This window comes from Chanodichthys erythropterus, chromosome 18, assembly GCF_024489055.1.
Source record: "Chanodichthys erythropterus isolate Z2021 chromosome 18, ASM2448905v1, whole genome shotgun sequence".
Classification (NCBI taxonomy): Eukaryota; Metazoa; Chordata; class Actinopteri; order Cypriniformes; family Xenocyprididae; genus Chanodichthys; species Chanodichthys erythropterus.
Window position 1 is genome coordinate 31,778,692 of NC_090238.1, and position 24,808 is coordinate 31,803,499.

Consider the following 24,808-nt stretch of genomic DNA (forward strand, 5'->3'; position numbering starts at 1 on the left):
ACAAAAAACAGTTTGGGAAAAGAGCGTTTTTCCACTGAAGGTCTTATCGTAACACTGAGGGGGCTGCTCTGTTATATAGATCATTATGACTCATACAGTAGCCCTTCATTTTTTTCTTTTGCTTTGTCCATCAGTTTTGAAGAGCCAAAGGGAGGATGCTGACGTTTCTTTCTCATTTTGTCTTGCTTTTGTTCTCTTTTCTTTGCAGTGTGACCTTATAGCTTTCGCACAGATGGACCACTACTGTATGTATCGACACACTCCAGGTAAGACTGCAATATTAAACTTTTTGCGCTATCCTGTTTTAAACAGGTCAGCCGTAAACCAATAACATGATCAGCAGATCAAGTAAGACTGGAGCATCAGAGTATTAATAACAGTAATTAATTTGTGTTGCTGTAATTTTAGCGAAAGTACAAGCAACACAGACCGTGGCACTTTGTCAAAAATGGTTATGTGATTGTCTTGCATGGAGGCTTCACATTGTGTTTGACTATTTACACCTGAAAATACTGTTTAAACATCCAAATTATGGTGCAGAGCCTGGGAGAGATTCATAATTATAAGATAGTAATGAGGGTGAATGAAGAGCCTCACAGAAGGACAGACCCAACAGTTAAATTAGTGCTGGGTTTTTTTTAGGTACTTTTCATGTAAATGGTACAAAACAGGGCTTTAAAAATGTACAGTTAAAAGTTAGATTCCCAGGAAGTTTTATATAACCTTCTTTATTCATTTAATTGTATTTTATCAAGACATTATTACTGAATTCTGAATTTTGTCTAAAACAGATTTTTGTGTTTTTGTAATTTTCTACCAATACATTTTAACTAAACATTACATTAAATTAGAGACAATTAAAATTAGAAAATTAATATTTATGTAGTATATGTACACTACCATATATACACTACCATATATTTTTTTAATTTGAAATTAGGGATTTCAAATGATTAATCATGATTAATCGCATACAAAATAAAAGTTGGAGTTTGCCTAATATATATATAATTTATATTATATATATAAATACATTTTTTGCACATAACATATTTCTCTTAAATATATACATTAATTTGTGTGTATTTATATATACATATTATTTAAACACATTACTCACACATATACTATGCAAATTCATTTTTATTTTGTATGCGATTAATCGTTTGACAGCCCTATTTGAAATAAATTATTACTTTTATTCAGAAAGGACGCATTAAATTGATCAAAAGTGACAGTGAAGACATTTACAGTGTTTATATTTGAAAGAAATGCTGTTCTTTGGAACTTTCTATTCATCAAAGAATAATGAAAACAATGTATTACGGTTTCCACAAAAATATTAAGGAGCACAACCATTTTCAACATTCGTTATAATAAGAAATGTTTCTAAAAATCTGCATATTAGAATGATTTCTGAAGGATCATGTGACACTGAAGACTTGAGTAATGATCACAGGAATAAATGACTCTTTAAAATATATTAAAATAGAAAACAGTTATTTTAAAATGTGAAAATATTTCATAATATTACTGTTTTTACTGTATTTTTGCATAAGAGAGACTTCTTTCAAAAACATACATAATTCTTACTGAACTCAAACTTTTTAATATCACCACATTCAGTAAAAATGATGAAACTGTTGTAATGTAAAGGCCTGTTCACACCAAAAACGATAACTATAACATTAACTATATTAGTGTCCACACCAATGCACAATATCGTTCTGTTTATTCCAAGCGTGAGCTACATTTATGTCGCCACTTTAAATGCTCAAGCTCTTTAAAGCAAAATCTGCAGGGGTGCGTTTTAAAAAGCGAACTATGGTCGCAAGTTCTGTCGTTATCATTAGAGTTCAATGGGACTTATGACCATAGTTGACTAAGGATGAAACGCACCCCAGGTCGGATTCTTCAAGCATCTTGGAGACATGGCCACAGTTCTCCTGGATTTAGTTTGTCTCAGTTTCATCTGTTTCTTCATGTAATCACAGACGGATTTGATGATGGTGAGATCAGATCACTGTGTGGAGCACCGGCTGTTGTCAGACTCCTTGTGTATTCAAAAATCTCACTGGATTATTACAATTAATGGCAAAATGAACGTTTGGAAATGTAAACTGATATTTCCTACTGACACACTACAGAAAAAGATATAAATAACTGGCTTAAAACCTTTTTTGGGGGTGAAAATACTGATACACACACACACACACACATACATATGTATACATGCACCTATTTCTGTGTAAAGTGCCAACAGTCCAATTCCTCATTTACCCTAAAAGAGTAGCCTGTCTTCCTCTAAGTGAGACAGACTGAGACTCTACATTCCTTTACACCCACGTGAATGACTGGCTCTGAGTGCCGTCTACCTTCAGCCCAGACTACTACTGAAAAACATTTTACTAACCCAAGCTTTCTGCCCAACCATCTTGCCACTCTGATTCTGTGTTGTTTGTGTTTCATTACAATTTATTTCTTCTTTTTGGGATGAAAGACAAAAACCAGCCAATATGTCCTGGCAATTTGGCAATAATTTACGGGTTAAATTTCCCCAATGCCTAGAAGTGGTTTTACGAGGACGAGAGAGAATGAGGGAATGTCAGGAGTAGGATGGCATTCTATAAATAATTCTTTCTTTGTGAAAGGTTATAATTTCTATTATGATTGTCTCCAATGCAGTCATCAATCACCTTGTCAGTGAATAATAATGCATATGTTGGATCAGAATGTCTTTTTTGTCTGATCTTGTGTGACAGTTTGATGAGGAGATATTAAATTTTAGGTTGTTACGATGTCTGTGGTTGCACAGTAAGATATAGCATGATTCTGCTGTTCGGAAATTTCCAGCCTGTCTGTAAAAATAGTTTTCTCTGCACATGAGGTTATGGTACAGCTTAAATGTAGGGAGAAATCCCAATATAATTACACTCTTTAAAACAACATCATTATAAGCTATGGTTCAGCGCTTCCCTTTATAGAGATTTTAAAAAATGAAGGTGGGTTCAGACTGGTTTTAACTTGCGGTCTCTCTCTCTCTTTCTTTTTCTTTCTTTCAGTACCACACAATAAGTGATCCATAGAGCGTCCGTGGATGAAATGGTTACAAGTTCCCTCAATGAAAGGCAAGCCACTACTGATGAGATGGCTTTAGTAAGCAATGCACTGGCTGCTTACTCCTTCATAGCAGGTAAAAACAAGTTTGATACACTACTACCAGATGCGGCCTTTGCTATGCTATTACCTTGCAACAGAAGGGGCCTTCACTCGAAAAAGAGCCCCGCTTTGCCCCCCGCCATCACGCCACACACACAAACCAGGGCCGGAAATTAACAGGGGTTTGGTGCCTGAACTGAAATTAATACAAATGCTTCCAAAAAACAAAATATGGTGCAAAAAAAAAGTCTCAGTATAAGTTCTTGTTTTTCATATTTATAAGCATTGTGACATGAGCAAAAGTGCCGTTTTCCCAAATATCAGCACATTTGCAAACATAATATTGATTTTATACAACAATTCAATAAACAATAAGTTAATTGGCTATCAGGTGACATACATTTTAGACACAAAATTGTCTGTTTTTCCTTTATTTTGCCAATGAAAATAGTTCCCAACTGTAGAGCCACTGCACGTCTCTGAACAACACAGTGTCAGTTTCGGAATGAATCGTTCTACTGAATGACTCACCGATTCACTCAGTCACTTCTGCTTTGTCCCTGAATGAATTAGCTATTGTTAACAAATCGTTTGACTGAATGATTCAATAACTAACTCATTACAACAATGCTTTGGCGCTACCTACTGGCGGTTTCAGTATTTCATTTTAGCTGAAGGACTGAGGACTGACAAAGATTGAATGCCGTTTATGTTTTCGGTCGTGTATTTAAACAATAGTTCTAGTTAAAGAGATAGAATGTGTTTATAAATAGATAACATTGTAAATATGTAAGGGATAATGTACATCCAGCTGGTTGTTATCTCAGAATAAACCCCGACAGGGTGATCAGGACCCCGACGTGAAGCGGAGGCTACTTGCCACATAAGTAAATAATTAGACACAAAATATTGATCTGTGTAGAAATATTTTATTAGCTCTTTAAATGCAAAGCTTCCGCAGAGAGAGCAGTTGCTAGCGTGGCAAGTTTAAACTAATGTTAGATGGACATTTAAGAGATAATGTACAGTCATACCACTTATTTAACAGCATTTCGCCACATAATTAATTATGGGGATAAGAGATATTGATCTGAGATGAAACTTTTAAAATCGTGCCTGTTTGTCATCTTATAATCCATTATAGTGTACAAAACAATAGTTGCAAAATGGCAGCAGCTGCGTTTGTATGAAACAAGAGAGAGCAAGTTCACGATACTGGATGACATAATTAAATAACTGTACACAAAATATTGATTGTTTTATTGATGAGTTTTAATATTTTATTAGCTCACCAAATGCAAAACTTTGACTAAGCGTATAGTGCTGCAGACTTCAGTTACCCAAATGAGCCTGTGTTATCCGTTTTCAGCGGTTGTCATCAGGGAATAAGATACTGCCGGATGGTGTGATTGACCTATCAGAATCAAGTATTCCACAGAGCCGTGTAATAAAACAGAGATAAAGTAATTGCAGTCACATTACATGCAATGTTTTTGTCTTTTTTCCTCTGGTGGTGGGGTGGCCTCCAGATGTTTCTTTGAAATGCCTCTGACCAGTACTACCCTAACATCCCCACTACACCCTGTACTAAAACTGGACGATTGATTACATTTTATTTTCAATTACAGTTCTGGTTTCAAACGATTATCATCACAAGTTAATCGTGTGCATAAATGCAATACAGAGTAAATGTGCTGCATTCTTTTTTTACAGTGATGCTCAGCTTTTGTCTTGTGTTATAAAACTACACCTTTTTCCTTTACAGCGGCAAGCTTTTTGTCCCTCCCTAAATGGATTTTTACCCATGTCAAAAATATTTTTATATATTGAATAAATGCTTAGTACAATTGCTTATAATTAATTTTAATTATGCCAAAATAAGTTCAATCAAGGACTGAAGAAGTGCAGTATAACAATTTAAAGTTCTCAAATATTTAACAGAAAAGTTTTTCATTTGCTTTTTTTGTGTACAAACAATAATGCTGTCAAAACGATCTCGTTCACATGGATCCGCAAAAACAACTAAAACTGCTGTATTATGCATGCCAGGCCAGCAGCTGGCGATGTCACTTTGTAAAGAACATAAGTTACTCTAAGTTACTCTAAAAGGGCAATTAATTACTAGCTACTAATTACATCTTCAACCGTGTAATTAGATTACTGTACTAATTACTCTTTCTAAAAGAGTATTGGATTACATATTACTAATTAAAGCTGCTGTCTGCAATTTTTTTGTGTTAAAAATGTACAAAAATTATATAATGAGAATATACAACATGAATCCATATTTCCATACCGTGATTTTGTCTTACCCTGAATCATTATGGTACACTTATAATAAGTGTTTATATTCTGACTATTTCAGACCGGACTGGTAGGACCCGCCACAGAGTATCACAGTAACTGCGTGACTAGCCATAGACATACATGGAGAAAAGTAGCTCCGGCTACAATGTTCTTCCGCAAGAAGCATGCAGTTCTGTTTATTAACCGCTAGAGGCCAAAAATTGTGGACTGCAGCTTTAATTTACAAATCCCATATCAACCTTGAAAAGTTGAACAAAACAAGAAACTGCACTTTTAATTCTTTCAAATAAACAACATACAATTGCATAAATTATTCGTGAATGGACTGAAGTGTGTAAAGGGAGAAAGTTACATTAAAAACATACATTTTGACATTAAATTTTGATGTTAAATCAACTATTTTTATATAGAATTGGGGTATAGTCCATACAGTATTTAATGCAATTACATCAGAAATAACTGTAATTAAATTACAGAAAAAAAGTAAGTTGTACTGAATCTTGCAACATACCTTCAGATGTTCTTTCATGTTTATTCTGTAACTAGTATTAAGGAGGAAGAGATGAACACGTTCACTTGCGCTCCGCGCTCGCGCTGCCGGTTGAACTGAGGCGCCTGTACAGTGATCTGTCACCCCATCAAATCACGTCAAAATGGCATTTTCTGTTTAAACTTAATGATTTCGTGGACAGAATTTGAAGGATGACACTTTGTTTCTTATCGAAAGTAACAAAACGCAGAGCTTATTGCGGTTATTGGTGGTGAATATTGGTTGCAATGTAATGCTTCGGTACACACGTGCACCGTACCGAAAGCCCTGTACCGAAACGGTTCGGTACAAATACGTGTACCGTTACACCCCTAATTAAGAGTAATCCCTTACTTTACTTTTTAAGGGAAAAATAAATACATTACATTATTTAGATTACTTTGTAATTAATTACACCCAACACTGGTAAAGAAACACTACACGCTATAGACTGAACACGTATTACGCATGTGCACGACGTCACTGTTTTCATAAATTTGTGTTTTGTAGTTAACTGTACAAAGAGACAAAAACGTGCACTTTGAAAAATGTTTTCAAAAATTTGCATTTTCAGGCACCCAAAATGCAGTAGTCATGTAAATGGCCAAAACGCATAAAAAAAGTTTTCTGTTTTTAGATGAAATCCAGTCCAATGTTGGAATTACTAAAAAAAAAAAAAAAAAACCCTTACAAATTTCTTGTTACTTTTGTGAAAATGTATCAGATTTGATCATTTATTATTAGGTAAAAAGTTACATTTCACACTTACTACTGAGGGTCTGCAGGAGTCTTCTCCATGATGTCATTTTCTGTTTTTTCCCCACCATGTTTGTTGCTCTATGCTGGGTTGCACCACATGACTGATTTTGGCGGGAAATTGTTTTTTTCAAATGTTGTCTGACATTTTTAATTTTTTCAAATGTTGTTGTTGAGATTACATTTCAACAAAATAAATGTATAAATTAAATTACATTAAGATTATGCATAACATTTTTGAAGAATAATTTAAATAATTTTAAATTACTTTTTCCACTCTATTATCAAGACATTTTTTTTTTACTTCATTCCTTTAAAAATATAAAAATTATTTTTAATTAAGAAATAAACAATAATAGAGGCGTAAACAAAAATTTTTAAATGTATTTTTGACTTTAAAATCGATCCGGACACAATCCGTTACCCCTTAAAGAATGCAAAATTTTCTAACCTCCTGAACTTTTCTGCAGATCACCCGGAACGCGCGGCACTGTATTTTGTGTGTGGAGTGTGCTTGGGACTGGTTCTCACTCTCATCGCGTTAGTGGTGCAGATCTCCTGTCGAACCGACTGCAAAAGGCAAAAACAAGCACCCAGGAAAACAGGAAAGACTGCGGAGAGCACCAGTGACACGAGCGACAGCGATTCGGACTGGGACAATACCTCCGATCTGTCAGCACGCCGCCACCGGCGCTTTGAACGGACGCTCGGTAACGTGTTTACCTCCGCCGAAGAGCTAGAGCGCGCGCAGCGACTGGAGGAACGCGAGCGGATTATACGGGAGATCTGGATGAACGGACAGCCGGACATGCCGGGCACACGCAGCCTGAATCGCTACTATTGAAGTCTTTGTAGATTTAAGGAAATATTGAACAATACAATAGCTATTACTTTTTTGGGGATACAGTAAGGGACTAAGACATGAGCAAAGCCAACACTTTCTGTACAAGACGTCAAGGAACATCTCTTCTAGTGGCATTGGCGCTCGTGTTTTTAAAGGTGCACTCAGTATATTTTTTGTTCATGTTGCTGTGCCGATAGTTAAACTCATAGACATCATAATATGGTTACACTGACCACATGATTACTGACACTTATACTGACACCTAGTGGCGTGATGAAACAGCAACACTTTTAGTTATTGATGACATTGTAGAAACATCCACCACTTGGAGAACACGGTAATTACTCATTTGGAGCAAATTGATCAAATCTACATTCTGCCCAGCTCCAAGTAAAAATAAAACAAAATAACCTTTGACTGTTGACTTCATCTTCATGAGTGCTATTCGTTTCTAAATGAGGAAAATTACTGAGTGCACCTCTAATGAAAACTTGTTTTAATGAAGACTTCACCAATATAAGGTGAATATAAAACAGGTGGAGAAAAACAAAATGCTTGAGCTTTAAATATGCTTGCCTTGAAATACTGTATTTTTAATTAGAAGGAATTTTGTCTGAAATTAGGTTTGGTCACATGGACATTGGTCAATTCAGACACCTAATTTTATTAAGATCTTAACCTTTTTAGTTGGCTGTAATATTTTTTATTTAAGCAAAATGACTATTCTGTTACAAACACTTTTATTATACAAAAGCTTTGTCTTGGAGCTCAGGGTTTTCATGACCTCCGTGAAGGATTTCTTCTCATTTCTGAGATATTTTGTCAACTGACAAAACAAAATGATTGTCTGTGCCTGCATATTCAAAAAAAAAATCACTGTAGATACTTGGAGAACTTGCAGACATCTTACAGAATCTTTTCATTTTTACAGCGTATAGGCCTTTTTCAAGCAAGTATTAATTATGCATGGAAGACAATCACCTCTATTTGTACTATATTTTTCACATAGTATGCATTTTCAACCTGGTGCTATAGTTAAAATCCATCCCGTGCATGAGCACAGTTGAGCAATCCAACTATGGTCCAGAAATGTCAGATATGTCATCAAATATGTCCCTGTCCGTATTTGACCCTTTGGTGTTCAACATATGCAGCATTTAAATGATGTAACAAAGAGGCTCACATGCTTCTACACTGATTTAGTACAAGTGTTTCAAAAATATTTTCATTTCATAGAAATATATGGATTTATTAGAAACTTTATTTGTGGGGAATTTGCATCTGGTTGTCTTTTTTTAACATGGTTGTTTTGAATGTGTAGGAGGAGGAGTTTAATGTGCCAAAAGTTTGTCTGTGGATCCAGTCACTACATCTTTCCATAAAATAAAAAAAAACTTTTTTTCTGAATGTCTCACAAACCCTTACTGAATGTATTAGCGCCCTCTGCTGTCTGATGAGAACAGGTGTTATGACAGAATCCAAAATACATTAGAAAGATTTTTGTTCCCATATTAGGACATATAAATGAGTGGATGGGCAGAAAGAACTGAGAAAGAATATCTAGGCTACCTAATAAGCTTTTATAATCCTAACTGTTTAACGTTAGTTGAATGAACAAAGAAAAAATATAGAAATCTGTTAAATAGCATTTAAAGGGTTAGTTCACCGAAAAATGAAATTCAAAGCTAGCGTTCAGACATAAACACTGAGTGCGTCAACTGTGTAGGAGTCTGACAAGAAATTGTGTCGTTATTTTCGTTGTTTTTTTCGCACAAAAAGTATTCTCGTCACTTCATAACATTAAGGTTAAACCCATAGTTCACCCAAAAATGAAAATAATGTTATTACTCACCCTCATATCGTTCCACACCCGTAAGGCCATTCATCTTCGAAACACAAATTAAGATATTTCTGTTGAAATCCGATGGCTCAGTGAGGCCTGCATAGCCATCAATGACATTTCCTCTCTCAAGATCCATAAAGGTACTAAAAACATATTTAAAACAGTTCATGCGAGTTCATTTGTTCTACCTTAATATTATAAAGCGATGAGAATACTTTGTGTGCGCCAAAAAAAACTAAATAACGAATTTTCAACAATATCACAAAAGTGATGGGCCGATTTCAAAACACTGCTTCGGAGCTTTGCGAATCGAATCAGTGACTCGGATCTCCTATCAAACAGCTAAACTGCTGAAATCACGTGACTTTGGCGCTCCGAGTCACTGATTCGATTCGCAAAGCTCCGAAGCACGTTTTTTTAATGGGTAATTCCCCGAAGCGCTCCATGTCAAACTTTCTCGCTCGTTGTGACAGCTAACCTATGCCTCTGCAACTCCATACAAGCGTCAAAGCCGCCAGAGCAACTTTTCACGGCGAGTGCCGTACGTACGCAATTTCCCTTGAAAACCACCCGTCAGGTCAAAAATATAAACACTTACCATAGTGAATCATGGTGAGACAAAAACATGTTTTGGAAGGATAGATGCATTTTCTATTTGATTACTTTTGGGGGGGACGTTACATAGAGTACCTTTAACAATTTTTCGTTGTAATATTTCGACACACAACTATAAAATGATACATATATAAAACATTTTCTCCACAGCTTAACCAAAATACAATTATTTTAAAATAGAGTGTCTTCCCTTTACACACATGTACCTGATAAAATATAAATATATATATTTTATATATATATATATATATATATATATATATATATATATATATATATATATATATATAAAATACACATGAAACATAAAATTAGACATTAAAAAATATACATAAACCATAAAAATGTATCAAACATTATGGTAAAACAGATGAAAAAAAAAGAGCAGCAAGTAAAATCTGTAACTTAATAGTAATAAATGTAAACCGGTTTTAATTCACTAAGCTTATAACTAAACGTACCAAACTACAGATATATAGATAACCAGCAGCTTATAGTGGTTATAATATGTGCCAATAATAAACAGATAATGTTTACTAGCTTTATCCCAAATAATTCACGTTTTTATGGTATGTCTGTTTTAATATTAAAAATGTACCTGTCTTCGAGCCCCTGCTAATCGAGGACTCGTACTGTGCACTGTTTTGAGGTCTTGTATTGGAGTTGATGTGTAACATGGGTTCCTGTTTAACAGTTGTTTAGCAGTCAAGATCAGTGCAGCTCCATTCATAATGGGACTGATCACAGCCATATTCTCTTTATCTAAGGTAGAATCGCCGGCACTATAAGAGGAGTGGGGTTCTGCACTGAAGTAAACAGTACTACTGCAGTCTGCGGGACAGGTGTCATACACCCCACCCTTCTCTGGAGACTGCTGTCTGACTTCAGCACCAGAAAACCCCTCTTTGTTTTCAGCCGGACAGCTTTCAGATCGTTCACCTGCTTCTACTGATGGCTGGATACAACGGTTCCCGGGTGCATCATCATTCCCAAGGAAGACTGAAAGCCCTCTGTCTCCATATAGGCAGTTGATCTTGTCTGTGTTTCCAGTTTTAAGAGCCAGTTGTATTAACATACGATGATGGTGCCAGTCGCCCTCTAGAGGCTGATCAGAACAGCCTCCTGCATGCTTCACAGGAGCAAAATCGGTCACTGAGAAAGTGCCATGATTGTGTGTGGAGGATTCAAGTGTCGTGTCCTTGCAGTCTCCATCCGTTGTTCTGTCAATAGTTGTCAAGCTCATTTGGAGTCTCAGACTCTGGAGGATCTCAGTGGATTTTGGATGAAGAAATCGGTAGTAAAGAACAACAAAAATGACACCTAGAAAAATAGAGAACAGAGAACATTATAATTGTCAGATTTTTATGTTTGTTATTTTTTTTATTGGAAAAAGTGATTTCTAGGAATGCACAATTGAGATCATATTGCTTATCAGATAGAGTCTTTGTTAAAAGGGACCTATTATGATTTTGGGCTCTACTAGAATAGGTTTTCATGCTTGAATGTTCAAAAAACAAGTATGTAACAGTTAACACGCTGTCATAAATGCAGTGAACTGTCACATGAACAAGTAAATTCATATTTCTATAAATTCTATAAAAAAAGAATAATAAAAATCATATAACACTATATTAAATATTTTTAATTTGATAACGTATTTAGGTATGTCTAAAATTTACCAAAATTTACGACCTTTTTTTTCACACTGTACTTATTTTCGTTCGTTATCGGTTATCGTCGTTCTAAACACTGTTTTTAACCCCGGGTAAAGGAACGTTTCACTCTTGTAATTTAGAAGCGGGGTTAGCACCGCTTTTTACCCGGGGTTATAAAACCCTGCTCCGGAGCAGGGTTAGCACCGCTTTTAGGTGTTAACCCCGCATTGTTTCAGTGTTAGAATGTTAAGACTATGCTTAGCAACGGATAACCAATAGCGTGCCTCATATTCACGTGCTTTAGACAGTCACAGAAACACTGCGAGTGAAGAAGAGACCGTTTCATTCTTACTTTTATAGTCCAAAATGTCCATTCAGTATAAACTCAATACTACAGTTGGCAATAAAGGATGCGCAATGCTAGAGCTTGGTGAACAGGTCACGCGCTGCATTTATCCGATAAATGACACTGACACTGCAAATATGCAAATAAGAACTTTAATGACCCAGGGTTAACTATTTCAAGTGTGAAAGGCCCAAAAAAGTATTAAATTTGAAATTTAAGGTTATTAAAAGTCTTAAAAAAGGGCTTTTCACACTTGAAATAGTTAACCCTGGCTCATTCTAAACCCCGGGTAAATTGAATCCTGGGTTATCTTGCTTCACGTTTCACACTGCTCATAATTTACCCGGGGTTATTGTTTAATCCTGGGTATTCATAAACCGACGTTTCACATTGTACATTCCTAAATCTTGGGTTAACGTTCTAATTTGCATATCTGCGGTGTCAGTGTCATTGATTGGATAACCGCAGCACGCAACCTGTTTAAATAGCTCTAGCATTGCTCATCCTGTATTGCCGACTGTACTCTCGAGTTTATTCTAAATGGACATTTCAGACTTGTGGCATTTTAAACAACTGATTTCAGTTTTTTGTGTTTTCTTTTTAATTTATTTAAACAAAATAGTATAATAATAATGGGAATTTAATGTGAAAAAAATTATCAATATAAGGCATTTTTTAATATCAGTGCATCTCTAATGTTTACCGATAAAGAAGCTGAATAAGACAGCCACAGGAATACTCATGCTGTCCCATGAAGGCTCCCTGAGCGAGTCCGACGCCAGAAGCAGAAGGAACGTGTTCTCCAGCAACATTAACTACAACAGATAGAAACTGTGGATCAATGATCTTTGAAATCAGTAAACAATGATAAAACAAAGATGTTCACAAAGATGTGAGCTATTGTTCATGAGAGAAGATACACTGTCTAAAATGGTTATCAACATAAAAGTGAACACAACCTTTCAGCATTTCACACACTTTCACGACTTGGTCAGGACAGTTTTCCAAAACTATTTTTCACAATATTCTGCTGATTTCCCCATTCACATCTATTACTGACAGAGCAGCAGTGTTTTATTGTTACTAAAATTAATAAATAATTAATTAATAAAAATAGTAACGAAATTAAATAATTGGAAACTGCAAAAGTTTAAGTTGAACCGAAATAAAAAAATAAATTGAAGCTAAATAAATTCAATTAATTAAAAAAAATGACAAAAAAACATAAAATTACTAAAAGCTAAAAGTAAAATCAAAACTGAATATATAACAATAAAAGCTTATTCAAACTATTATTAACCCTCTGGTGCTGTTCGCATGTCGATCAAAAATGACCACATTTTTTAATTTCAATAAAATGTTTGTACTATATTTTAGTTCGATAATGTTTTTTATTTAATATTTTGTATTTTTAGGGGATTTTATGGTACTAAATTATATTTATTAAATAATTATAATCCATTTTTTCACTTTTTGAGCATGGACCTGAAAATTAAATTTCCAACTTAAACTCTCATAAATCTTGAATGCTTTGGAGCACAGACATAAGTTTGTTCTCGACACTTGGCAGATTTTATATATATATATATATATATATATATATATATATATATATATATAAATTCCAAAATCAAAGCCATACATCTAAACAAGCTGTGTTCCACATTTGAGGTTGATATCTCAAAAAATTAGCTTTCAGTAAGAATTAGTTTCTGCACAGAACCAAAATGTTTCCAGTAGATGAAATTCATCTTTTCATTTCCAATCATTTTTGACTGTAAACAATACAAGAGTGGCTTTTTTTCAGGACCATTTAACCTTCTTGAATCATGTCCTTGATTTTTTTTGTGTGTGCGTGTGTTCAAACAGCCAAACCTTTACCAAGTTTTGTACCATTCCGATGAAATAAAAAATTCAAAAAAAATAAAACGTAAACTTTTTTGGGGACAAAAATGACCCAACAGCACCAGAGGGTTAACCCCTTAGCATTCCTGTAAAATTTGCCTAAAAAACCTAAAAAGGCATTCCCAAAGTAAATTGCATGTTCTTGAACCATTTGGAGTTTATGCATGGTTTTGGTCTCTTTTGAAATGGTATGTGTATCGCGGGCAGTACAATGGAACACTAACAGGTTAATAAATACTATAATAAGATAGAAATAAAATAAAATAACACTGCTGTGCAGAGAAACCTACCAAATAGAACCCAGTCATGCGGTACCGCGAGGGACCGTCTTTAACATTAAGGAACAGGAAAACGTGCATAGCCCCCAAGATTAAGTTGAAGAGACGCCAGGAACTACGGTTAATGCAGATGTCTGTCTGCTGGGACACTTGCCAGAATGTCATAATGAGCCAGTGGAAACCTGAGCAGGGATTTAAAAAGACAATCACAAAGCAGCCATTTATTAACAAATCATCCTTTTCCAGGTAAGAGTTGGGCAATGACAAATTATCTCTCAAGATTATGACTCAAGACGGTCATGCAAACTTACTCTGAAGGCTTTTGTGTGTAAGGATTTATCTACACAAAATCACAAGGCTTGACTCACCCACGACTCCAGAGAACCACCAGTGAAACACACTGCAGAAGAACATGAGGCTGGCCACCCTGGCACCCAGCATGGCCCCTCTCCATATGAGCTGGCACAGCATTGCAGCAGGAGTCATGTGCAGGTGTCCAGGACGGAGCAGAAAGCATGAACGGCTGAACAGGACCAGAAACCAGGACACATTCAGCAGACTCAGCCCGACACATAAAGCCACTGTAAAAAGAGGTTCAGGGAATAAACAGTTTCCTATGACTCAGACTACGTTCACACTGTCAGTCCAAATTCGATTATTTGTGTATCCGATTGGAATCTGATATAAAATGATATCCACATTGTGTATTGCAACTGTTCAGATCGGATTTGTGTGTCCCATGCCATTCTTATTCCACATGATTTCCGGAATATCTGCATTGGTTTCTATGGCAATGATGTTGCATTGTATATGCGAAAAACAACAACAACAAGCGAAACATGGAGGGGTTTGCATACATGTTGTCTTATTTTCAACATAATTATGTGTAAACAATGTGTAGACAATGTGAAATCCGATCAACAGTCAGACTGAAACAGATTTCCAGAGACGCGATTTGAATAGGTTTTCAAACCACATGTGAATGAATGTAGAATATATTTGTAAAAATGGCATATCATGTGATTTTTTTGCTGTTCACACTTGCTATATCTGATCTGATTTCAATCGGATATGCACAAACATTGGACTGACAGTCTGAACGAGGCTTAAAGGGATAGTTCACCCAGGAGCCGTAAGGTTTAGTTTTATGATGGGTGGATGCGCTTTTTTTGGGCTTCAATCTTGGGTACCATTCATTCCCATTATAAAGCTTGGAAGAGCCAGGATGTTTTTTTAATATAACTCCGACTGTTTTTGTATATACACCTAGGATGACTTGAGGGTGAGTAAATTACGCAATTTTCATTTTTGGGTGAACTAACCTGTTCACATTTGTTAGGTTTGGTGTTAGAAATGACAGTGTGAACACAAAGTGAACCAGGACTAAATGTATAATTTTCTTGTTTGGTCTGGACCAAACAAGAAAATGATACATTTAGTCCTGGTTCACTTTGCGTTCACACTGTCCTCAAGGAGAACCAAACTAGTTTGAACACACCCTATGAAAAGTATTTAGTGTGCACACTAAACAGAAGATATTTTAAAGAATGTTGGTAACCAGACAGTTGACGATAGTTGATAGTTACGATATTAAAGGGATAGTTCACCCAAAAATGAAAATTTGATGTTTATCAGCTTACCCCCAGTGCATCCAAGATGTAGGTGACATTTTTTCTTCAGTCGATCACAAATGATGATTTTTAACTGCAACCGCTGCCCTCTGTCATTCAAATAATTGCAGTAGATGGGAACTTCATCTATAAGAGTGAATAAACCTTGCTTAGACAAATCCAAATGAAACCCTGCGGCTCGTGACGACACATTAATGTCCTAAGACACGAAACGATCGGTTTGTGAGAGAAACCGAAAAGTATTTATATCATTTTTTACCTCTAATACACCACTATGTCCAGCATCCTGCTAGTGAGGTCAAAAAACGCGTTGTGATGACGGAAGTGATGTCTCGCCCATATACTTCAATGAGCGCTAGACATCACTTCCGTTGTCAGAGCGCGATCTGACCTCTCACCGGAAGCTGAACGGAGTTGGACATAGTGGTGTATTAGAGGTAAAAAATGATATAAATACTTTTCGGTTTCTCTCACAAACCGATCGTTTCGTGTCTTAGGACATTAATGTGTCGTCACGAGCCGCAGGGTTTCATTTGGATTTGTCTAAGCAAGGTTTATTCACTCTTATAGATGAAGTTCGCATCTACTGCAATTATTTGAATGACAGAGGGCAGCGCTTGCAGTTAAAAATCATCATTTGTGATCGACTGAAGAAAAAAATGTCACCTACATCTTGGATGCACTGGGGGTAAGCTGATAAACATCAAATTTTCATTTTTGGGTGAACTATCCCTTTAACTGATAATTAATTACATAGTATGTATAAGAATTGTTGCCATAACACCATTTACATAAGCACACCAGATAGCATTTAATAAACTTTTTTTATTTCTCATTGACTCATTCAATCATAACCATGTTACAACAGAGACACCGGAAGCAGAGATAAAAGCAGTTGGGTTGTTTATTGAGACAATCAGCAGAGCAAACAGGTAAGTGACTGGTGAATATGAGGGTCTTGGAGGTGAAAGAGAGGTAATACTGTCCTTATTCTTTGTATTGCAGGTGATGGTGGAAGGAGACGCTGGAGATGGGTGACTGGAACACTCACACACACAAGCAGGTAAGGACACGAGGAGTACTGGAGACAATGGAGACGAAGGAGATGATGTAGACAGGTAAGTATCGTTTTGAGAGTCCTTGAGGTAGGTGAACAACGAGGTGTATCACGAACGAGACCGGACAATGTGTGTGTGTGAGTGTGGGGTTCTTATAGTGAGGCTGATGACTGTGGTGATGAGCTGCAGGTGGCGGTGATTAGAATTCCGGTGATTGAGTGCGCGGGTAAGGGAGTGAGGTGGAACCTGACGTGTCTGTGACAGTACCCCCCCTCCCACGGCCCGCTCCTGAGGGCCGAGGACCCCGACGTCGTGGTGGTCGTCCTCGAGGTCGTGGGGCAGGTCTGTCCGGGTGGTTGGTGTGGAAAGTCTGTAACAGAGTAGGATCAAGGATATCATTCTTAGGGACCCATGAGCGTTCTTCGGGACCGTAGTCTTCCCAATCCACCAGATATTCTAACAGACCACCACGGCGCCGGGAGTCCAGGATCTCTCGAACCTCGTAGGCAGTTCCATCGTCCAGGATGAGTGGAAGGGGGGGCTCGACGGCTGCCACGTCAGGTTCTGTGGAAGGAAGAACAGAAGGGTGGTGAGGTTTTAGGAGTGACACATGGAAGGTTGGATGAATTCTTTTATATTGTGCAGGAAGTTGTAACCGGTAGGTGACGGGGTTGATCTGTCGGAGGATGGTGAATGGGCCAATGAAGCGGGGACTCAGCTTCTTGCAGGGCAGGCGCATCCTGATGTCTCTGGTGGACAGCCAGACCTTCTGCCCCGGTTGGTAGTTAGGAGCGTGGGAGCGCCGAAGGTCGGCTGTCATCCTGCGCCTGCGCAGGGCTCTCTGCAGCTGGTGATGAGCTGAGTCCCATACCCTCTCGCTCTCCCGGAACCAGTAGTCGACCGCTGGCACGTTGGAGGGTTCCCCGTCCCAGGGGAACAGTGGGGGCTGGAAGCCGAGCACGCATTGAAAAGGTGTTAATCCTGTTGTAGCTTGACGGAGGGAGTTCTGGGCATACTCGGCCCAGCCCAGGTACTGGTTCCAGGAGTCCTGGTGGCCGTGACAGAAGGTACGCAGGAAGCGCCCAATCTCCTGGATCTTCCGTTCCGTCTGACCGTTCGACTGAGGATGGTATCCAGACGATAGGCTGACGGTCACACCCAGGAGGGAGAAGAACGCCTTCCAGACTCGAGAGATAAATTGGGGTCCTCTATCAGAGACTATGTCTTCGGGGATTCCATAATGACGGAAGACATGGTTGAACATTAATTCTGCTGTGGCCATGGCAGTGGGTAGACCTTCCAGGGGGATCAGACGGCAGGCTTTGGAGAAACGATCTACGACTACTAGAATACAGGTGTGACCATCAGATTCTGGGAGGTCGGTAACGAAGTCTACTCCCAGGTGTGACCAGGGTCTCTCAGGAACGGGCAGAGGATTGAGCTTGCCGGTTGGAAGATGGCGTGGGCTCTTGGAGATGGCGCACTCCCTGCAGCCCTGCACGTACCTTCTGACGTCGCTGGCCATGTTTGGCCACCAGAAGCGCTGTTTGAGCAGCGAGAGGGTCTCATTGACCCCCGGGTGACCAGTGCCAAGTGATGAGTGTACGGAGTGCAGGAGTGGAGTGCGTCGTGTCTTGGTGATGTAACGCAAGCCTGGGGGACAACCCGGCGGAGTGCGTGAGGAGGCATTGGTGGAGGGTAAGGTCTCTTCCGACCATTCGATGGGGCTCATGAAGAGAGACTCGGGCAGGATAGTTTCAGGGTCATCATTCTTCTCCTCGGGAGCGTGGAGACGTGAGAGAGCATCGGCCTTGAGGTTCTTTGATCCAGGGCGGTATGAGATGGTGAAATTAAATCTTGAGAAGAACATTGCCCATCTGGCTTGACGTGGGTTGAGTCGTTTGGCAGCTTTCAGATACTCAAGGTTTTTATGGTCAGTAAGAACTTGGAAAGGGTGGTTAGCTCCCTCCAACCAATGCCTCCACTCCTCAAGGGCGAGCTTGACAGCCAGGAGTTCACGGTCCCCAATGTCGTAGTTTACCTCCGCCGGGTTGAGCTTGCGGGAGAAGAAGGCGCATGGATGGAGCCTACTTGGATTCCCCTGCTGCTGTGAGAGGACCGCTCCCACTCCGGTGGTGGAGGCGTCCACCTCCACGACGAATGGTAATTCTGGATTGGGGTGGACGAGGAGGGGAGCGGTGGTGAAGGCTTTCTTGAGGGTCTCAAAAGCTTCTGTGGCAGGTTGGGACCAGGACAGAGACTTGGGCTGTTTACGGAGCAGGTTGGTGAGTGGGCTGACGATGGTGCTGTAGTTCTTTATGAAGCGACGGTAGAAATTGGAGAAGCCGAGGAAACGTTGGAGTTCTTTAATGGTAGTGGGAGTTGGCCAGTTCTGGATGGCGGACACCTTCCCCTCGTCCATCCTGATGCCACTGTGGTCAATCACATATCCCAGGAAGTGGACAGAGGACTGATGGAAGGAACACTTCTCTGCTTTTAGAAAGAGTTGGAACTGCCGTAAGCGCTTGAGGACCTCCGCAACGTGGTGGCGATGTTCGGCCAAGCTCCGGGAGTAGATGAGGATGTCATCAATATACACCAGAACGAACTTGTGGAGGAACTCCCGGAGCACCTCATGGATGAAATCCTGGAATACGGAGGGCGTTGACCAGGCCATACGGCATCACAAGATATTCATAGTGGCCGGTGGGCGTGACGAAGGCGGTCTTCCACTCGTCCCCCTCGCGTATCCGGATGAGGTTATACGCGCTGCGGAGGTCCAGCTTGGTGAACACAGTGGCACCGCGGAGATGTTCCAGGGCCGCTGGGACGAGGGGAAGTGGATACCTGAACTTCACGGTAATCTTGTTTAATGAGCGATAATCGATACAGGGCCGCAAGCCTCCGTCCTTCTTGGCCACGAAGAAGAAGCTTGAAGCAGCAGGGGAAGTAGACGGGCGGATGTATCCTTGGTTAAGGGCCTCTTTAATATATTCCTCCATGGCCTTCTCCTCCGGTACTGATAGGGGGTAAATGCGTCCCCTAGGCACTGGCTCACCCGGTAACAGATCGATGGCGCAGTCCCATGGCCGGTGTGGAGGAAGCTTGGAGGCGCGTTGCGGGCAGAAGACGTCACTGAAGGGGGCGTAGTCGGGTGGAACATCGACGGAGCGTTTTTCCACAGGACTTTCGATGGAGGTAGCGTTCACGGAGATATTCTTGGAGAGAGGAGATCTTGGAACAGGAAGTTCTGGGAAACAGCTGGAGAAGCAGTGGTCGCCCCACTTCAGGACTTCGCCCGTGCGCCAGGAGATGGTGGGATTGTGGAGTTCCAACCACGGGCGCCCTAGAACCACGTCAGCGGTGGATTCCTCCAGAACCAGCAGATGGATGGTCTCAGAGTGGAAGATACCCACTTGCAGTATAAGAGGACCAGTGACGCGACGAACCATCTTTCGGCTTAGGGGTTTGCCCGTGATGGAGTGGACCTGGTAGTTAACCGGAGAAGGCGAGGTCTTGAGCCCGAGGTGTCGACAGAGGGTGCCGGAGATGAAGTTTCCTGCTGACCCTGAATCGAGGAGCGCCACCACTGGAACGGAAGCATTAGCAGCAGTAAGGTTTACGATAGTAGTGAGTGGTTTCATCTTTTGGATTGAAGGAATGATAGCACTCACCACAGGTCGAGGAGGACGGGTTGGGCATGTGGAGATGACATGCCCAGGGGATCCACAGTACAAGCAAAGATTCAGGGTCAGCCTTCTCCGCCTTTCTGCTGGAGACAAACGTGAGTTATCCACTTGCATAGGTTCGGTGGCTGGTTCTGGAGAGCTGACGGGTTCGGACCGACGGAGGAGGGTGGTGGTCAGTGGTTGGCCCTGGTGCTCAAGGAGACACGACTGCATACGAGAACCCACACGGATGGCGAGTTGGATGAATTGTTCGAGTCCCATGGAGTCCTCGTATGCAGCGAGATGCAACCGCACATTAGGCTCCAAACCTTGTCGAAAGCTGGTGATGAGGGCTTGTTCATTCCAGCCGCTGGTTGCGGCGAGCGTTCTGAACTGCAAGGCATAATCGTTAACAGTCTGGTTTCCTTGTTTTAAATTGTACAGTTTCTCACCAGTAGAAGAGTCAGCCAAAGGTCTTCCGAAGACTTCTCTGAAGTGGGAGACGAACGCTGGATAGGATTTAACGACTGAGCCTTTTTGAGTCCAGAGGGAATCCGCCCATTGAAGGGCCTTACCTTGCAGTTGGGAGATTATGAACGCTATCTTCGCCGTTTCGGTGGGATAGAGGTGCGGCTGCATCTCCAGGACCAACTCGCACTGAAGAAGGAATCCGCTGCAATCCTCCGCCGATCCTGAGTAGGGCGCTGGTTTGGCCATGGGACTGGCGGTGTAAACAGGTGAAGCAGCGGTGACAGTGGATGCGGAAGTGGCAGCGGTGAGGGGTCCTGGCGACGGTGACTGTGGTTGAGGGGTGAGTGCTCGTCGCAAAGCGTCCACGAGCTCTTGAAATGGGTCAGGGTAGCTCATGCTGATGTATGGCTGTTATGGTCCGGTCTTCTGTTACAACAGAGACACCGGAAGCAGAGATAAAAGCAGTTGGGTTGTTTATTGAGACAATCAGCAGAGCAAACAGGTAAGTGACTGGTGAATATGAGGGTCTTGGAGGTGAAAGAGAGGTAATACTGTCCTTATTCTTTGTATTGCAGGTGATGGTGGAAGGAGACGCTGGAGATGGGTGACTGGAACACTCACACACACAAGCAGGTAAGGACACGAGGAGTACTGGAGACAATGGAGACGAAGGAGATGATGTAGACAGGTAAGTATCGTTTTGAGAGTCCTTGAGGTAGGTGAACAACGAGGTGTATCACGAACGAGACCGGACAATGTGTGTGTGTGAGTGTGGGGTTCTTATAGTGAGGCTGATGACTGTGGTGATGAGCTGCAGGTGGCGGTGATTAGAATTCCGGTGATTGAGTGCGCGGGTAAGGGAGTGAGGTGGAACCTGACGTGTCTGTGACAAACCACTGACATATTTTATTACTTCCACAGAAAGCGGTTGACGTGAAGCTAGTTCACTTTGTGGGAAGTCACATACCTGGTGACAGAAAGCCAGGGTGAAGGGTGAATAAACTGTAGGTCTGCAGCAGACTCTGAGGAAGGCTGAGCGTCAAAGCCTCGATCAGACACAGAGCAGACACTTCAGCCTGCTGCAATAGTAATGCACCAAACTTAAGCTGCCCACCTTCAGACTTCATGCAGCTCCATAACCTGCAAATATAAAACAGATACACATCTTAGAAATCAATAGTAGCCTTTTATATGATAAATAATATCATTGGGTTAATGCACATGTCATGAACATGCAAAAGTCATATTTCACCCACAAATTGTAAGGAAGAAATAAGAAATTACACTACTGTACAAAGTTTTGGGGTCAGTAAGATTTGTGACCCTGGACCACAAAACCAGTCATAAGTCGCACGGGTATAGTTGTAGCAATAGCCAACAATACATTGTATGGGTCAAAATTATCAATTTCTATTTTATGCCAAAAAATAATTGGGATATTAAGTAAAGATCATGTTCCATGAAGATATTTAGTAAATTTGTAAATTTAAAAAATGTATTGCTAAGGACTTCATTTGAACAACTTTAAAGGCGATTTTCTTAATATTTAGATTTTTTCCACCCTCAGATTCCAAATGTTCAAATAGTTGTATCCCAGACAAATATTGTCCTTTCCTAACACACCATACATCAACGGAAAGCTTATTTATTCAGCTTCCAGATGTATAAATCAATTTAACAAAAATGACCCTGACTGGTTTTGTGGTTCAGGCTCACATTTGTTAATGTTGTTATAAGACGTTCATCATAGCAGCATTTATTTGATTAAAAATACAGTAACAACAGTAATACTGTGAAATGTTTTTACAATTTAAAATAACCTTTCTATTTTGTTTTATTTTAAAATGTTATTCCTGTGATGGTACAGTTGAATTTTCAGCATCATTACTCATGTCTTCAGTGTCACATGATCCTTCAGAAATCATTCTAATATGCTGATTTGCTTCTCAAGAAACATTTCTTATTATTATGAATGTTAAAAAACAGTTGTGCTGCTTAATATTTTTTGTGAAAATCATGATACATGTTTTTCAGGATTCTTTAAATAGAATAGAAAGTATGAATTTGAATGAATAGGAAGTCTTTATGCTTTTGTATTTATGCTTAAATAACTTAATATATCATTGTATTAATGTAATAATACAGTAATGAAAGTTGAGAATAATGGAAATTGGTTAAAAACCAAAGAATATGAGGATTTGTGGGAAAAATATTTAATTGTCACAATGCAAAATAAATGTAATGGTCTTAAAAATATGCTTCATTTTATTTATGCAGAATTGATTTTTTTAATGAAATATGGCATAGACATTTATTTAAGAATTCACCAGATTATACAGTGGCACTGTCATTATATTGTACAGTAATTTACTACAGTTTCCCACCTCACTTTTCATTATAACTGAACTAAAGCTTTTTTAAATGATATAGCGTTTTGACCTGTGATAGATGCCCAAATGCAGGCAGTGCAGAAGGATGAATGAGGGCTTGCATCTTTCTCCATCAGTAGTGTTGAACCACTGCAGGCTGAGCAGCTGCACAGCAGAGACAGGCCAGCACAGACCCAGCGTCAACCAGGCCAGCAGCTCTTTCCCCGTCCAGAGGTAGTGTGTGAAGCACAGTACAACTGATGAAATAAACGACAAAAAAGGCAGATAACAAAGTCCATTTTGATTTGTTAGTGCAGTCTTTCTCTTTCTTCTCGGGCTCTGTCTCTGATGTAAAGCAGCTGTGGGACTGAACACGCCCCCTACTCGCCATTCATGAAAAAGGCGCCCAAATGCAGTGAAACCATGAGGCAATAATGTGCCGTAACAAAACAGAACTCATCATAAAACAAGTCAGAACAGGCAAAAACCACATCCACATGCCAGAGTAGTTGCCAAATATGTTTGGTAAGCACAGATAGCGGTTTGGGAACTAATGGTTCAACGGAAACAACTTACGTGCCACTTTCTCCAATAAAACAATGACTCCTGAAAAAGAGTAGAGACATACGTGACTCCACATGACCGCACTTCCCTTTCGATTCTGCATTGTTGCTTGTACTGCACTTTCTTATTTTTCTCAATGTGTGGGATTCAGTTATTCACGGACAGTACTCCTCTTCTGCGCTTTGTGTGGTTCTTCAGTCTTTCTGACCCGTTTTTGGAGGCTGCCGCTGAGTGTGACGTCACACACCGAGCAAATATAAAACCGTTAAAAACAGCTTCATGTAACTGACAAAATGCTACTTGATGAAATAAAATGTAAAAATAAAAAATATGAGCCAAAAAAAAAACTTCTTTCACGAGAAATAATGTAAATCTCAAATATTTTTCATTAATATTTACACAGGTGTATGATTTACACACGTGAATGACATGAGAAAGAAAATCATAATTATGAGATAAAATTAGAACTTATTATATTAAAGTCATAATTGTGGTATAAAAAGCCGAAATTATGACAGAAAAATGAGAAATTATGACAGAAAAATGAGAAATTATGACATTATAGTCATAATTGTGATATAAAAAGTCGAAATTATGAAAGAAAAAATAGAAATTATTACATTTAAAGTCATAATTGTGGTATAAAAAGCCGAAATTATGACAGAAAAATGAGAAATTATGACAGAAAAATTAGAAATTATGACATTATAGTCATAATTGTGATATAAAAAGTCGAAATTATGACAGAAAAATTAGAAATTATTACATTTAAAGTCATAATTGTGGTATAAAAAGTCGAAATTATGACAG

The 24,808-nt window shown here is 39.4% G+C and overlaps 2 protein-coding genes across 5 annotated transcripts in view; one reads left to right on the forward strand and one right to left on the reverse strand.

The window, feature by feature from the left end:
- eva1a (eva-1 homolog A (C. elegans)) overlaps positions 1–10,911 on the forward strand; it is a 25,384-nt gene extending 14,473 nt beyond the window's left edge. For 2 of the 3 annotated variants that reach the window (XM_067367796.1, XM_067367798.1), the window contains exons 2-4: positions 209–266; positions 3,063–3,193; positions 7,222–9,680. In XM_067367796.1, the coding sequence (XP_067223897.1) occupies positions 3,103–3,193; positions 7,222–7,595 (465 nt within the window). In that variant the 5' untranslated portion in view covers positions 209–266; positions 3,063–3,102 and the 3' untranslated portion in view covers positions 7,596–9,680. Of the gene's footprint in view, positions 1–208; positions 267–3,062; positions 3,194–7,221; positions 9,681–10,820 lie in introns of those variants that run through there. The other variant, XR_010892535.1, reaches the window with a different exon arrangement.
- Positions 10,358–24,188, reverse strand: xkr5b (XK related 5b). Of its 2 annotated transcripts, none has more exons than XM_067367795.1 (7): positions 24,011–24,188; positions 23,505–23,691; positions 22,180–22,205; positions 14,606–14,818; positions 14,250–14,419; positions 12,758–12,869; positions 10,358–11,373 (listed from the first exon to the last, which is right to left on the reverse strand). In XM_067367795.1, exons 1-7 carry the CDS (start codon positions 24,099–24,101, stop codon positions 10,640–10,642), a joined length of 1,533 nt encoding a protein of 510 aa, XP_067223896.1. In that variant the 5' UTR covers positions 24,102–24,188; the 3' UTR covers positions 10,358–10,639. The 2 variants fall into 2 exon arrangements, with proteins under 2 accessions (XP_067223896.1, XP_067223895.1); XM_067367794.1 differs by having other exon boundaries at positions 22,033–22,205.
- Between the last annotated feature and the right edge of the window lie 620 nt (positions 24,189–24,808).

Coding starts and splice junctions, on each gene's coding strand:
- xkr5b (XM_067367794.1), bottom strand. CDS start 24,101: ATGCAGAATCGAAAGGGAAGTGCGGTCATGTGGAGTCACGTATGTCTC. Junction 22,206..23,504: donor CATTTGGGCATCTATCACAG/GTCAAAACGCTA, acceptor TTATATTTGCAG/GTTATGGAGCTGCATGAAGT. Junction 14,819..22,032: donor CCCTGGCTTTCTGTCACCAG/GTATGTGACTTC, acceptor CTCTTTTTACAG/TGGCTTTATGTGTCGGGCTG.